The sequence below is a fragment of the Phyllobates terribilis genome, unplaced genomic scaffold (assembly GCF_046119375.1).
Source record: "Phyllobates terribilis strain yellow unplaced genomic scaffold, ASM4611937v1 Scaffold_4__5_contigs__length_816908805, whole genome shotgun sequence".
In the NCBI taxonomy this organism is placed as follows: Eukaryota; Metazoa; Chordata; class Amphibia; order Anura; family Dendrobatidae; genus Phyllobates; species Phyllobates terribilis.
The window spans coordinates 93,689,580-93,706,302 of record NW_027362764.1 but is presented as its reverse complement, the minus strand read 5'-3'; the positions used below and the strand labels follow the sequence as shown (position 1 = coordinate 93,706,302).

Genomic DNA, 16,723 nt, shown 5'->3' with positions numbered 1-16,723 from the left:
TTGTTCATCTCGCTCTGCCTTGTCCTCTCTCTCCGCTCTCGCCCATGCCTCTGTCTCTGCCTTGCCTCTCTGCCTTCTGCGCTCTTGCCTTGCCCCCTCCCCCCCCCGCGCTTTGCTCTCGCTCTGCTTGCCTTGTCTCTCGCTCTGCCTTGCCTCCTCTCGCTCTGCCTTGCCTCTCTCTCGCTCTGCCTTGCCTCTGTCTCTCGCTCTGCCTTGCCTCTCTGTCTCTCGCTCTGCCTTGCCTCTCTGTCTCTCGCTCTGCCTTGCCTCTCTGTCTCTCGCTCTGCCTTGCCTCTCTGTCTCTCGCTCTGCCTTGCCTCTCTGTCTCTCGCTCTGCCTTGCCTCTCTGTCTCTCGCTCTGCCTTGCCTCTCTGTCTCTCGCTCTGCCTTGCCTCTCTGTCTCTCGCTCTGCCTTGCCTCTCTGTCTCTCGCTCTGCCTTGCCTCTCTGTCTCTCGCTCTGCCTTGCCTCTCTGTCTCTCGCTCTGCCTTGCCTCTCTGTCTCTCGCTCTGCCTTGCCTCTCTGTCTCTCGCTCTGCCTTGCCTCTCTGTCTCTCGCTCTGCCTTGCCTCTCTGTCTCTCGCTCTGCCTTGCCTCTCTGTCTTTCGCTCTGCCTTGCCTCTCTGTCTCTCGCTCTGCCTTGCCTCTCTGTCTCTCGCTCTGCCTTGCCTCTCTGTCTCTCGCTCTGCCTTGCCTCTCTGTCTCTCGCTCTGCCTTGCCTCGCTGTCTCTCGCTCTGCCTTGCCTCCTGCCTCTCTGTCTCTCGCTCTGCCTTGCCTCTTGCCTCTCTGTCTCTCGCTCTGCCTTGCCTCTTTGCCTCTCTGTCTCTCGCTCTGCCTTGCCTCTTGCCTCTCTGTCTCTCGCTCTGCCTTGCCTCTTTGCCTCTCTGTCTCTCGCTCTGCCTTGCCTCTTTGCCTCTCTGTCTCTCGCTCTGCCTTGCCTCTCTGTCTCTCGCTCTGCCTTGCCTCTCTGTCTCTCGCTCTGCCTTGCCTCTCTGTCTCTCGCTCTGCCTTGCCTCGCTGTCTCTCGCTCTGCCTTGCCTCTTTGCCTCTCTGTCTCTCGCTCTGCCTTGCCTCTTTGCCTCTCTGTCTCTCGCTCTGCCTTGCCTCTTTGCCTCTCTGTCTCTCGCTCTGCCTTGCCTCTCTGTCTCTCGCTCTGCCTTGCCTCTCTGTCTCTCGCTCTGCCTTGCCTCTCTGTCTCTCGCTCTGCCTTGCCTCTCTGTCTCTCGCTCTGCCTTGCCTCTGTCTCTCGCTCTGCCTTGCCTCTCTGTCTCTCGCTCTGCCTTGCCTCTCTGTCTCTCGCTCTGCCTTGCCTCTCTGTCTCTCACTCTGCCTTGCCTCTTTGCCTCTCTGTCTCTCGCTCTGCCTTGCCTCTTTGCCTCTCTGTCTCTCGCTCTGCCTTGCCTCTTTGCCTCTCTGTCTCTCGCTCTGCCTTGCCTCTTTGCCTCTCTGTCTCTTGCTCTGCCTTGCCTCTTTGCCTCTCTGTCTCTCGCTCTGCCTTGCCTCTCTGTCTCTCGCTCTGCCTTGCCTCTCTGTCTCTCGCTCTGCCTTGCCTCTCTGTCTCTCGCTCTGCCTTGCCTCTCTGTCTCTCTCTGCCTTGCGTCTTGTGTTACCAGCACTTTATATAATGGATTCTAATTTTGCATTGTATCATTTATACAAGGAATGTCGGGAGCAAACCGTTAATAGTCTTATTCTAAGCTCATTTCTCCCAGCCTTATGCTTTGGCTTTGCAGTGTTTGGACTCTGCGGCTGCGCCGTACACCCTGTGCATGAGTCCCGGTGGCCCGGGTTGGGGAGGACGGGTGCTCTCGTGTGTGTGGGGCAGATGAGCTTCTCATTCGCAGTACAGCTGGAGCTATGAATATCATTTATCTGTGACAACTGTATTTGAGTTGTTGTCAGCAACAGCCAGTCACATCGCAGGGCTGTCGCTGTTCCCTACGTTGGCATGATGTTCATGCCATGCCCAGATGGTGCAGTTATTCATGTTTTTTTTGTAAATGACTAATTATCCTTGGTAAATATTCTGAGTCCTCCATTTACATGCATTTGATTAATTTCATCTTGTGCCTTTACTAAAGACTTAATCAGGAATTAATTGTGTGTGGTAATGTTTTTACTTACAGGAATGTATGATGAGAAATTATATGTATTCTTTTAGTATCATACTTGGTCCATTTAATATATAACCCCTAATTTGTTTCCCATTACTTCTTCGTATGAATAGGAAAAAAATTTAAAAATCCATCGACTATAACACACAGACATAATGGAATAAAGCAGTTTCTGCTTTTCGTTGCACGATTGTTACATTTTGTAGTGATCTTTGCATTATATATGGATTATTATAATAAATATGTCAATACTTTTTCTTTTTTTCCCATTTTAGATTCCGGAAGCAAATCCAGTCCCTAATACAAGAGAGCCGGTAAGAACTTGATAAGTCAAATAGCAATAAGACGTCTACAAAGTTTACATTAACAAATCATTTTTGTTTCAATTTGATAGAAATAATAGTGGATGAATTAAACTCTACGCAGAAGAATTTAAAGGAAACCTGTCTTCAGTTTTCCCCGTTATTAAACTGTTGCCAGAACATTAAAGGGGTTTCCCATCTCCAAGATCTTATCCCAATATGTAGTAGGTGTAATAATATTAGCAAATACCTCCAATTAGAAATGTAGTATAGTTCTTCTGATTTGCTATGTCCCTTTCCTCATGTGCAGGGCATTGCACTAGCTTGGGTATCCAAGGTTATGATCACGAGCAACTAGCTGTCACTATATGAGTGATCGTAACCGTGGATACCTAAGCTAGTACAATGCCCTGCACATGGAATAATTGACATAGGCAATCCGAAGAACTATACTACATTTCTAATTAGAGGTATTTGCTAATATTATTATTATTATTACACCTACTATATATTGTGATAGGACCTTGGAAATGGGAATACCCCTTTATGTCCCTCCTAATTAGGATCCTAATGATTCATTCCGTGTGCCCCGGTATCCCGGCATACCACTAAAATGAATCTTTATACACTGCTCGTCTGCTTTGTACTCGGGGCCATGCAGTCCCATGGACCAATGTTGATGCCTGGAGTGAGCTCTCTGACCCAGCCCCTCTGCTTTTGACTAATGGGACCAAGTTAGGAAGCACAATTCCGGCACCGAGGTTGGTCCGTACATGCCTTTCGAGCCGCACAGCGCTGAGTACCATGCAGGAAAGCAGCGAACAAAGCTTATTTTTAGCAAGATGCAGAGGTACATGGATCCTAGTAACGTGGGACATAATGTGATTGGAGCTGCAGTTTAAAGGGAACCTGTCACTTGATTCATGCTGCCCAAATCCGTGACAGCATGAATTGAAGCCCAGTTAATTTAATGGTCATTAAGTGACCGCTGATCGATGACATGCTAGCGGATTGGCGGTCATTTAATGACCAGTTTTGACCAGCTGACGACAATTCTATGTGCAGAGTAATCATCAATGCAATCGCTCTGTGCTCATAGAATATTTTTATCAGTAGCACATCACCTGTTTACACCGGACGATTAAAATAATCGCAACTGACGAACAATCATTTTGCACATTTGTCACCTATTTGCCGGCCTGTTTAGACAGTCCAATAGTCAGGAGCGAGCATTCTTAGGAACGCTCATTACTTGATAATCCCCCTAGCTAAATGGGCTTTAATGCTTCTTACACTTAGCAAAGATTTTTACACAGGCTGTAAAGTGGCACGGCCGATTCAGTAATGGCTCCTTATGTCACTATATTGTGGGATTATTCTTCTCTTGAAGCAAATCTGGTGTGAGAAAATATCTCAATAATATAACTTTGAATTGAACGTGGCGGTATGATATGGAATCAACAGAATTTTTAAAGGGAACCTGTCAGCAGCTTTATGCTATGTAGTCTGAGAGCAGCATGATATAGGGGCTGAGAGCCTGATTCTAGCATTGTCGCTAACTAGGACTAGGATGTGTGTGGCTGTTTTAAATAAAATCAGTGTTTTATTAGCAGATTATCACTACAAGACTAGTTGTCTCGTGCCATATAGTCCTCTATGTAACCACACCCCCACCACTGATTGGTAGCTTTTTGTCAGTGTGCACAGAAAGCTGCCAATCAGTGGTGTGGGCGGGGTTACACTAAGCTCAGCATTCAGAGTTCTGTTAGATCTGCAGTAGAAAAAACAGGGATTGTATCAAAATGACAGCAAGCAGACCGGCAAGTAACACGCACATCGCTGGAATCAGGGTCTCAGCCCCTATATTGTGCTTCTCTCAGATTACATTGCAAAGACCTGCTGACAGATTTACCTTTATTTACGACATTGAATTACAATTGCTCAGGTGATGGACTCCATCAGGGACGGTTCTGTTTTTTGACTTTTCGATATTCCATTGATTGTGATCTTTCTGATTGTATGACGTTCGGTGGTTGTTCTGAATTCTATATATGGTCATATCCTTAATAAACATTATGGTATGTTGAGAAAAAATCATGACATTGAAGGCAAATGGTGTAACAGTAGAGCCTAACTGAAGTCTATATAGTATATTATTAATTGTGCCCAACATCGTAGTATTCTGTTGGTTCTTGACTTCGGGTGCCAGTATTTCTTTATTTTTTCTTTCTTGCACTTAAGACAAAATAATCTTCTGTAAAACCAATACCTTCCCTTAAAGCAAATATTTGGAAGGTCTATGGCATTGGGGCACTCTTTCCCCGTAAGATGTTTTCTCTGTAAGTTAAGACTTCCTCGCTCATCACAGATGTTAATACATTAAGGGATAAAGGATGGAAAAGATTGAGTTTATAAAAGACATTTGAGACCGTTTGCTTTACGGGAAAATGGTAATTTCATTTATTTTCAATTTCTAAAGTAAATAAAATAATATTTTACAAGTAATTTTATCTCCAAATCTCTTAAGGGGAAACAGTTTCTTGGGGGAGAATAAAAACTGATATGAAATGAACAATTGTCTGTCTGCAGAGAGTTCCAGGAGCGGCAGGAGACTCTGCTTGCATCGTTTTAATTAGCTAATACCGTCTTATAAAAATATCGCGCTCGCTCTTGATGTTGCATCCACATTTGTGGCTATTGTTTGAGCCGGCACTGGATGTTGGTTCTGTTCCGTCCCCACAGCAGGTTAAGAAGAGCGAGATTGAGAAAATACATATTAAAAGAGACACCTAGTGACTTTTCCGAAGACAGCCAAATAATAAGACATATGGAAGTAGTTATTTGATTCCTTTTCACATAGCTTTGATTTTGCTAAAGGAAGAAAATCACATGCCATAAATTTTATTTCTTTGAAAATACCCATCAGATTCATCTATTTTTTTTCAAGTGAACATTGAAATTGATCTCAGACTTATCTTTGAAGTGTTGGGCTAAGCGTGTAAGACATTAAGGTGGAAGTTTACCATTGAAGAGTTTTTCTTTATTAAAATAGTTCATTGCAGGGTAAAAGTCGTGTAGATTGCTTTTTTTATTGGCAATATAGATATTTTTAGACTAAGTTTCAGGCAGCCACAATGTTCAATGAGATTGAAGCATGTCAACCTTCTTGACAAAGGTTATGTTAAAGTGGTATTCTCAAGTTATTACATTGCTTTAATTAGTTAGACAGTATGAAAATAATCAAGTTTGCAAGCGACTTGCTTCTTCTAACTATCATTTTCCTGCAATGAGACCTTTTATCTTTCATAGTGTACAGCTGATTTCCATGGAGCATGGCCACCAGTGCCTGCCCAGACAAGTGCACAGTTTCTGTATTCCAGAAGATAGGTTAACTACTAATATCTCAGCCACCTCTCTCCAGCCCATTGATTTCTGTACAACAGCTGCTCGCTTCCCTCCTCCTGCCTCTCAGCTCCTGACAAGCTGCTGTTATAAATCTTGAAAAATTGTCAGCCTGTAGCTTTCACAGCAGGTCTAATTACACCTCTCGACTCTCACTGTCTGCAGCTCTGTGCTTATTCAAATGCCCTGTTATCCCTATATGTGAATACAGTGTACACTCCAGAACAAACCACAGCCTGAGTGTATTACAGAAGAATTTGTTCCCAGTGTTCTAATTATACTACTACTACAGTTCTGCTGCTCCCCAGAACAGTCACGCATGGAGGAGAGCAGCAGAAACCAGGAAGTAAGGAGACTGCATAGCTCTGAGCTGCACAGGGGGCAACTTAGGAATACTCCTTTAAGGAAGGATTCATGACCATATTATGTATTTTCTTGTCCTTATTATGGTCACAATTCCCTACCTGAATGCAGGTGTCTTGATTTGAACAAAACCGCATCATAGAAGAAGCTTAGTTTGGGTTAGAAAACTTGTGGTCAGTACTGGAATCACACCTGTATAAAAAGCCATATGAATTAGACTTTGCCCTGTTGTAAAAATGTATGCTCCTTACAAAGTGTTACAGACTTTAATCAAGCCTGTGTGCCATGTCAAAACCATATCACGATAAGTGGTTGCTAGTCATCTTCAACTTTAAAGGATTTTCTATTGTTATCCTATCTTCACAATAGTGTTATTTGAGGTTGTGTAATCCCCGGGGCCCCCATGGTCATAGCACCCAAAGAACCTGACACTGATGTGACCTGCGTACAGCTCAGCTTACTTAATTGAACATGCAGAGCTGCAGTACCATACTCAAGAGTAGGAATGTGTACATTGATATGACTGCATAAAGTGATTGTGGGAGTATTCGAGGCTTCCTAAGTATAGCCCATCACTTTAAATTTCTACACAGCCCCTATAAATGGAAGCTATTATCAGAAAATGATCTATTGATTAAATCAGATTTTTATGTTGAATGTATTTATTGTCATTTTTTTCCAACTTATTACAATTTGTATTACAAATAGAAGAATAGAAGAAATCTTGCAATTTACACACCGGCCGCTGGGAATTTTTAAAATCGTACATCCTTTTGTATCAGGAAACAACACGTGTACATAGCCACAATGGTCAGATCCCAACCTTATCTTTTGTATTAAGGGGTCTAATGAGCGTGTGAAGTGAGGGGGAGGAGGACAGCTGTGACATCACCTATTGTGATTGGTGGAAACCTGCCTTACAAGTTCTGTATAATCTGACTTTGTAATCCTGCCACTGATAAGGATGGGAAGTATAATAATTTTTATAGTTTCAACATATTCCGCAGCACTTTACATTTTAGCGAGGACTTGTACAGACAATAAAGACATTACAGAAAAACACGTAACTCAACAGATACCAAAGGGAGTGAGGGCTCTGCTCGCAAGCTTACCATCTATGAAGAAATAGGGGAGAAGTATGATTCTTGGGGCTTGTTCACACCCTACATTTTACTGCTTTTTTTTTCCAGAGTAAAAACCACTTCAGTTTACATTACCGTCAGAATGAGTTTGATTTCTGAAATCTCCTGCTCATGCTGTTTATTTTTTCCATTGTGGATTTTAACCATGATTGTTTTTTAAATCTGCAGCTTGTCAATTCTTTCAGCGTTTTTGCAGTGTTTTTCACCCATTGAAATGAATGTGGAAAAGAAAATCACTGATGGTAAAAACTGAAGCACTGATGAAAATCAGATCAAAAACGTAGATGACACTCCCTTCTTTTTTTTTGCATATGAGAAAAACCACTGACGGCTTAATGTGGCCTAATGCCTAAGAGTTGAGCTTAACTACCACCTCTGGGAGGCGCTCTAGACTTCAGAAACTACATACAACCACACAATCGTTTCTCATTAAGGTCGGAGTCAAATGCAAGTTTCTTAACAGTCATGAAAATACAATTCTGTTTGGCAAGTGATATTTCACAGCTTCTGCCAAAGTGCATACATACAATTTCTGCCAGATGTGGTGTAATAGCTTAGATAATGAGAATAATGAATTTCAATGTATATGTGCAATGTATAGGTTCAGTAATAGTTAGCTGGCATGTGGAGGAAATTAAAATATTTCCCCTGCAAAATCTTGGCAATAATCTAAATTGAATGGTAAGAAAACAACTTGCACCAAAGAGCGTCATTGTGTCGGCCTTCCGAAAGTCACAACGGATTGACACGTTGCAATTTTCTCAATTATTGAAAGAGCTTAATTTATTAATTTCCTGGTACTTTTATAACGAAACGAAAACAACATCAGCGTTTCTAAATATAAGCCAAATGGTTATTTTATATACTTTTATGATTAAGCCTCCTACACATGGCTTTTATACAACTCCATATAACCTCACAAGTTGTATGTAGTCATCATGGGGCACCCAAAGACTTCTGTGGGGCTCTGCTTATGTCTCTGTGCCTGAAGATTTATGTAGAAGTAGGCTGAACTTTTTTTTTAATATATTTATTTTCTAGTATAGAAAAATTGTGACCTGCTCCTTCATATTGCTACTTGGTGAAAATTACCACTAATACCGCACCTCATGAGGCATATAAGTTGGCCCATGGCACACATACAGCCATGTAATAGAGAACCAGACTTTGAGCATAGTTCATTATTGGACTTATTTTATCTAATTGTTAATGTTTTCACCTGTTTTTCATTTGAGCCCACTTACTGTATATACTCGAGTATAAGCCGAGGTGCCTAATTTTACCACAAAAAACGGGGAAAACTTATTGACTCGAGTTTAAGCCTAGGGTGGGAAATGCAGCAGCTACTGGTAAATTTCCCCATCCTGGAATGCATGGCCCCCTCATCCCCAATCCTGGTATGCATTGTCCCCTCATCCCCAATCCTGGTATGCATGGTCCCCATATCCCCAATCCTGGTATGCATGGCACCCCTCATCCCCCAATCCTGGTATGCATGGCACCCCTCATGCCCAATCCTAGTATGCATGGTCCCCTCATCCCCAATCCTGGTATGTATGGCCCCCTCATCCCCCAATCCTGGTATGTATGGCCTCCTCATCCCCCAATCCTGGTAATGCATGGCACCCCTCATCCCCCCAATCCTGGTATGCATGGCCCCCTCATCCCCCAATCCTGGTATGTATGGCACCCCCCCAATCCTAGTATGTATGGCACCCTTCACCCCCCCCCCAATCCTAGTATGTATGGCACCCCTAACCCCCCTCCAATCCTGGTATGTATGGCACCCCTCATCCCCCAATCCTGGTATGCATGGCACCCCTTATCCCCCAATCCTGGTATGCATGGCACCCCTTATCCCCCAATCCTGGTATGCATGGCCTCCTCATCCCCCAATCCTGGTATGTATGGCCTCCTCATTCCCAATCCTGGTATGTATGGCCTCCTCATTCCCAATCCTGGTATGTATGGCCTCCTCATCCCCAATCCTGGTATGTATGGCCTCCTCATCCCCCAGTCCTGGTAGGTATGCCCCCCTCATCCCCCAGTCCTGGTATGTATGCCCCCCTCATCCCCCAGTCCTGATATGTATGCCCCCCTCATCCCCCAGTCCTGATATGTATGGCCCCCTCATCACCCAGTCCTGATATGTATGGCCCACTCATCCCCCAATTCTGGTATGTATGCCCCATCACTGCACACATTAAAAATAAATACTTATACTCACCTTCCTTCTTCACCTCTGCTCCAGCTCTACGTTCTCTTCTCCTGCAGCAGCTCATGGCAGCATCTGAGGAGCGCATGGCTCAGACGGCGAGGTGAACTGCGGGGATATTCACTCCTCTCCACGCCGGGACTATGGGCGTGGAGGAGAGTTGAATATGCATTCTCTTTAGTAGCTGCAGCTCGGCCCTCCTCTGTGCCCACTACTAAAGCTAATGAATATTCTTCTCCACGCCCATGGGAGTGGGCACACATGGTAGCTGCAGCAGCTGCTTACTGCGTGTGCACCGCTGTACCCCCCGATCCTCCCCCACACTATTCACCAACGGAATTTCTGTATACTCGATTATATAAAAATGTGCTGAAAAACTCCGCTTATACTCGAGTATATACGGTAATCTTCTAATTTGCGGCTTTTATTAAAGTCTGTTTTATGCTCTCACCTGTTTGTTTTTTAGTTTGTTTAATATTTGCCATTGGGAGGCCAGGTTTGGGTTTTCTAGATGTTTTTGACTGATTTAGCAACTTTTTAAAAAATCTAAATTGATTAATGTGCTCCAGTCCTTCCCGCTGGAGTGATTTTATATGCGTCTGAAATTTTGCAAAACTTAGCAGAAAATTAAACTTTTTGCACTAAAAATTTGCAAGAATAAGACAAAAATAAAGATAATCTCTAAAGTAGAATAAATAATAGAAATAATAATAGAAAAAAAGGGCATTTCTGATTTTGCTCAAAACTCATGAACAGTGTGCAGCATTTTTGTAGAATTTGGCACAAAAAAAGTCAACAAATATCACCAGCCAAAAAAAGAAAATAGATTTAAATAAAAACGCTAATGATTAATCGGACACCGTGTGTTACTGTACTGCCCTCATGCTTATGGCTCTGCCTTTTTTTGCACTAGGTCATATACAATATACGTAATTTACATGGATAGTTCTGCTTTTTGTCAACTATTAAAGGGAAATATAAACCCACATGGCCAAAGGCAAACTAGTAATGCTGCACATTAATAAGGATTTATTCAAAACAGCCGTTCAAAATCATTCTCCAAAGTGTCCCAGGAGCAGTTTTTAACATGACAACACCAGGCCGCTACTGTGAGCAGCTTGTGTGCTAAACATGCTACCGTGACCTGCAGTGTTCCAAGAATTGTCTCCCATCAAGCATATTGGGACGTCATTTGTTGAGAATTGCAAAGGGAGCTGCAGTGGATCTTGATTATTTGCCCAAAGGCATTAAGCGTGGCAGAACATTCCTCATACAACCAATTAATAAACGCATTGAGAGTGGCCAAGGTTGTTAGTGCAGGGCTTTTTGCACTTGCCACTCATACTCGATACTGAGTAAATCGAGATGTTTTGATTTTTCATCATTTGCAAATCATTAACATGTCTATCCATCCTGTGATTTCCACAATCCCAAGACTTCTCCTTCTTGATGTTTCAATTTCAATTTTAGGAATGTGTGTTGTGATATGACTAGCCAAAAATTTGGGTGGGGTAGACTGGAGGCCAACTGGGATTTTTACACGTGGCTTTGAGCAGTGATGCAAACAAATGTGTAAAACATAGAACTTCATTAATTTGGATTAGATTTAAATTAAATTTCAGTATAAAAAATATAATTAACAAATATGTTTTCTTTATCTGTAACACATTGATATTTATTTTAATTTGCCATTACAAAAGTATGGACATCCTTTTTCTTTCTTTTTTTTTTTTTTTTTTTAAATAAAAAGTTATTTATCAACTTTTAAGCACAAAAATTTACAAAAAATAAGCTTCGTATTGAAGCAGTGTATCTGGCTGACGTACAAAGCATGATCTTTAGTTTTTCATAATAGATCTCTCAAAAGAATTGCAGTCGCTAGTTTTATATTTTGTTGTACTTTTGCTCACTTGGCTAATCAATCACTGCCGTCCATTTTTGTTCTTCACATTTGCATATAAATGCATCAGTGTACGGCGTGCAACTTGCTGCACTGTCACCTTCATATAAAATGTGATATTAAAGCCAAAGTATTCAACATATTTTATCATTCATCAGTTCTTTATTAGAAATTATATACATGAGCGGCTTCAATCAGCTGAAGTCATTTCCAATGACCTTTGTGTCAAGTAAATGTTTTGAATGAAACATGGGAAAGACCTAATAGTTAGAATCAGTAATGAATATGTAAGCAGGAAGTGGTGGAGATAACTGGTTGGGGGTGGAAGCATTTTCTCCTTGATCTACTGGCAGCAGGATGGGACAGTTGTTACTGATGAAGCTGTGTATTGTTTTTGTTTTTTTTTTTTTACTTTTTTTTTTTCTTGCCTTAAGGGGTATTCTCATCCCCAAGATCGTACCCCTATATGTAGTAGGTGTAGTAATAGTGATACTAGCAAATACCTCTAATTAGATATTTGGTATAGTTCTTCAGATTCTCTATGTTGCTTACCTCATGTGCAGGACATTAAAGTAGCTTAGGTATCCATGGTTACATCCACTCATAGAGTGGCAGTTAGTTAGAGAGCTCTTAGTTGTCGTAACCGTGGATACCTAAGCTACTGCAATGCCCTGCACAAGAGGTAAGTGAAATAGTGAATCAGGAGAACTATACTACATTCCTAATTGGAGGTATTTGCGAATATTATTGTTATTATTATTACACCTATTACATATTGGGATAGGATCTTTGAGATGGGAATACCCCTTTAATGATAGTGTCATATATAAACTTGGTCACATATTTTTATACATGGAGGTGATGGACAAGCCTAAATAGAGTAAAGCCAAACCCATATGGAACGTTATAATACCAGTTCTCTGACTTCTTTACCAATATTTCGTCCATTTTTTTTAATGATGTATTATTTTGTTTCATTCCCATTCACTTGGATATGCACCCTTCTTATAGAGAAGTAAATGTCCACCTTTGAACACCAAATTCTCTAAAACGTGATGATCCAATTCTATGTTTTTGTGAAATAATGGTGTATTTTTGCACCCATCTTAAAGTCTGTTAGCACAAAATGACTGTTGAAACCTAGCACAGGCACTTGGTGCACCCTTATCGTGGCCAAATAGCTCAATGCACCTTCCGCCTGCTTGTTTTGCATCTATTTCCTACCCTCTCTTTCTTGATTGACAGCTCTGACTTCACAGAGGCTCGAGACAGTTGAAAAACAATTGGGTAGGATGGTGCACTGGACTGTTGACCATGCCAAGTGCCTGTTCTTTGTTTGAACAGTCATTTTCTGCTGATAGACTCCTTTTAAGCTTGCAAATCTAACTCCAACTGCTGGTTCAATCATCCGAATTGGCAGTATCAGAGGTCCTTTTGTTGCTATTCATTAGACCCACGGTAAGGGCTAAAGGCTCATGCTGACGTCTGAGCAAATCAATCCGAGCACGGACTGCAATGCACACACTGGCTGCGGCTCTTCTGAACTGAGCATGACCGCCTCATAGATATATATATGATGCGGTCGTGCTCTGACCGGAGACCTGCAGTCAGTCTGTTCATTGCAGTTTGTGTTCGGACCGCTTTGCAAAAAACGTCTGCATGAGCCCCAAGGGTTAAAGCTCTGTAATCCCTGGATTCCTCACAAACAGCGTGTAAAATTCTGTATTCTTGGTGCTGCCACAAGGGGGAGCTTACTCCATATAGGCGTATACAGATCCTATTGAATTCATTATTAAATTTGTATACAGTATACATTTCTGTTCCCTAAACAATAATTCATTAATGTTAATTTATTAATAATAAACAGTCTACCCCTACCATAAATCTGGATATTGCCTGGATTGCAATTACCTTGTACCCTTTTAAAGGAAAACCTCTCTACCTTGGCAGCAGTTTGTTATAAAAAAAAAAGACAAACTGCGCTTTTCTTGCCTTCCCCAGGTCTACTGCCGAGTCTCCACCACTGCTCCAATTGTCTGCAGCGCCGATGTGACATCAACACCTTTTGCTGCCAATAACTGAGCTCAGCAGCTTTACCAAAGTAGACTGCATGAGCTGCTGAGATCACTGATTGGCTGCAGTGATGGAGCCTCAGTGTTGGACCTGGGGAGGTTATGTAAAGCACGGGTCATTTTGTTAAAACAAATTGCCTATGGTGGGGACAGGAGATTTCAGAAACCAGAAAACCTCTTTACGTAATCAATTGTTGTAATCAGGCAAACTTCTGTCCAATTCCCATAATTTAAGCGGAATGTAGCCCCCAGAGCAGCGCTCAGTGTTTCATCCAGCGCTCTGCTGAATCAGGACAATGATGGAAAAGGTCATTGCAGTTGTATCCCTGCCTTGTGAGAAACGTCTTCCAAGATACACATGTGGAAGTAGGATACAACTAAATGAGAAACATTTGAAGTTGAACCTAACAATTAAACGGGAAGCTAATGAAGACGAAAAGGAGCCATCATAGATCTGCTAGAATTAATAAAAATCCCCCCTTTTATGAGGCCCTAATCCTGAGGCCGTACTACTGCTAGGAGCTGTGACTATGTGTTTGCAAGCAGAACGGACATGTAGTTACATTTTTTGTTTCATTCCTCATTAAATTCTCACTTTTTCAGAAAAGGTAAGTAGGGAATTTCACGTTTACATTTTGAATTCCCCTTTCTTGAAATGTGCGATTTAGTAATTGAGCAATTATGGCGCAGTTAGAAGCCACATTTTTACATCTACAGTTTACATGAGACAACGTGTGAACACCTTTCATTAGTGCTGGCCCTGTTTAATATAATTTACCGTATGTATCCACCAAACACCTTGCACTCTATTGTGAATTAGATTTTTTTTTTTTTACTTACCGTATTTCTGCACTTTTTTTTTATTCTTGCCGCTTATTTAGAGGAAAAAAATGCTGTGTTTTTTATAATAAATGTTTCAAAAGCATTTGATCGTCAGATTTCTGTTTTAAATGTGATTATTTTTTTTCTTTCATATAATATATTAAAAAATATAGAAATCTTGCAAATGTATTGAAACATCTAATGAGCGTGTGCAGTGGTCATTATGAAAGGAATTGGGAGGAGGTGGACCTGAGACATAATCTATTGTGAGTGATATTCCCATTGGCCAGTGTGAAAACTGCAAGACTTTGCTTAAAGGGGTTGTCCAGTCCAAACCAATAAGTCATGCCAAGTGACTGCAGAGTTATGAATCCCGCCAGCACACGCACTGTGCGCTGCGGGGATTCACCGGTTTCTGAGTCGGGACTGGAGGGTGTGTATGAGTTTTAAGTACTCCAGTCCAGTGGGCGTGGTCTCGCTCTCCATGCACTTGTATTGAGCGAGGCTGACCAGTGGGTGTGGCCTACTAGATGGCATGATACAGGGTGCAGTATAACTCATACATACCCTCCGCTCCCGAGTAAGAGACCAGCGAATCTCAGCAGCGCACAGCTCATGCGCTGGCGGAATTCATAAGTCTACAGTCGCACAGAGTGACTGCAGACTTATCTGTTTGGACCAGACAACCCCTTTAAGGCCACGTTCACATGTTCAGTATTTGGTGAGTATTTTACATCAGTATTTGTAAGCCAAAACCAGGAGTGGGTGATAAATACAGAAGTGGTGACGTGTTTCTATTATACTATTGTTCCACTCCTGGTTTTGGCTTGCAAATACTGATGTAAAATACTGACCAAATACTGAACGTGGCATAACTGTAAGATTGTGATATATAAGCCAATAAACTTTTGCCAATGTTTTTTAACGCAAAACCTGATTTAAACGATAGGCCATTTTCTGATGCCATATTCCCTTCAAGAACATGGTATAATAAATGATTACCGTAGTTGGCATTTATTTTTTTAGTCCTTACACCAGCTTTTTTCTTACTCTCCTAGAATCCAGAAGAAGACGATCTTGTTCTCACTCCTGATGGAACGAGAGAATTCCTAACGTTTGAAATTCCACTAAATGATTCTGGATCAGCCGGTCTCGGTGTTAGTGTCAAGGGCAATCGGTCAAAAGAGAACCATGCTGACCTGGGTATTTTTGTAAAATCAATAATTAATGGTGGAGCCGCATCCAAAGTAAGTGACCAATGACTAACATGGAGCAGATGAAAATTCTGTTGTGGTATTCATAGAATGTTATGGAGCCGCATAGTCCTTTACATGTGCTCAGCTGTTCATTTTAATACTTGTATTCTGACAGCTGTGGCTTCCTGTGCTGATCAGCTGATCCTTAGAGTAGGTCATCAATATTAGATTGGTTGGGGTCAGGGACCCAGCACCCCCTCCAGTCAGCTCTGTCAGCGGCAAAATGTAAGGAGTGTATGCAGCTCGTATAGCGGAGCGCCCCACACTTTGTAGTGGTCGGTCTCTGTAATCACTGCAGCTCAGCACCTATTAAAAAAAGAACCACCACCACACTGTGTACGGAGCCGTGCTGTTCCAGCTCCTTAAACTGTTAACACCCTGCTACCACCAGATGTGATTACCGCTTATTGGTGGGGGATGCCAGGTGTCGGACCACCACTGAAATGTTATGGATGACCTATCCTTGGAGAAAGGTCATCAGTATCTGTTCAGTGCAACCCCCCCCCTTCCAAAAATACAGAATTAAAACTGAAAGTTTACATTCCAATTGCATCTTAAAGAGAAGCTGTAATCAGAAAATGACCTATTGTTTTAAATCAGGTTTTTGTAAAAGTATTTTTTTTTTTTTTATATTTTTGGCATTTTTTTTTTTGTTTTATTTTTACATAACACAATCCTGTGTTAAAAATAGAAAAAATAGATACTTGCAATTTTCACACTGGCCACTAGGGTGTTTTAGACTAACTTTCTGTTTCTGAAAATAACATTTGTATATTGGCCTCAACATTGGCTGACACAGACAGAAAAGGGCCCCTGTGCAAGAACAATATATGAGTCCTTTGCAGGCCAAGAGCTCCTAAGAATGCAAAATGGGCCCCCTTACCTCTTCGGCCCATGTGTGGCCGCACAGGTTGCAGAAATGATATATCCGCCCTTGGGCCTCAATGGTCAGAAACTAACTCTGTCTTTTGCATTAAGACATCTAATGAGCGTGTGCAAAATTCATTGTTAAGGGTGGGTGGTCATGGCAATGTGATATTGCCCATTGTGATTGGTGAATGCTTTATCAGCTGGGTATGAAGGTGTTACCTGTCATTGTAATCCGGCCTCTGAGCATATGGAGCCTTATTTAAAGG

The 16,723-nt window shown here is 41.9% G+C and overlaps 1 protein-coding gene across 1 annotated transcript in view; it reads left to right on the top strand.

Moving 5' to 3' along the window:
* PARD3 (par-3 family cell polarity regulator) overlaps positions 1 to 16,723 on the top strand; it is a 693,471-nt gene that overhangs the window by 318,255 nt on the left and 358,493 nt on the right. The window contains exons 9-10 of the mRNA XM_073676896.1: positions 2,389 to 2,427; positions 15,390 to 15,578. Of these exons, the coding sequence (XP_073532997.1) occupies positions 2,389 to 2,427; positions 15,390 to 15,578 (228 nt within the window). The remainder of the gene's footprint in view (positions 1 to 2,388; positions 2,428 to 15,389; positions 15,579 to 16,723) is intronic.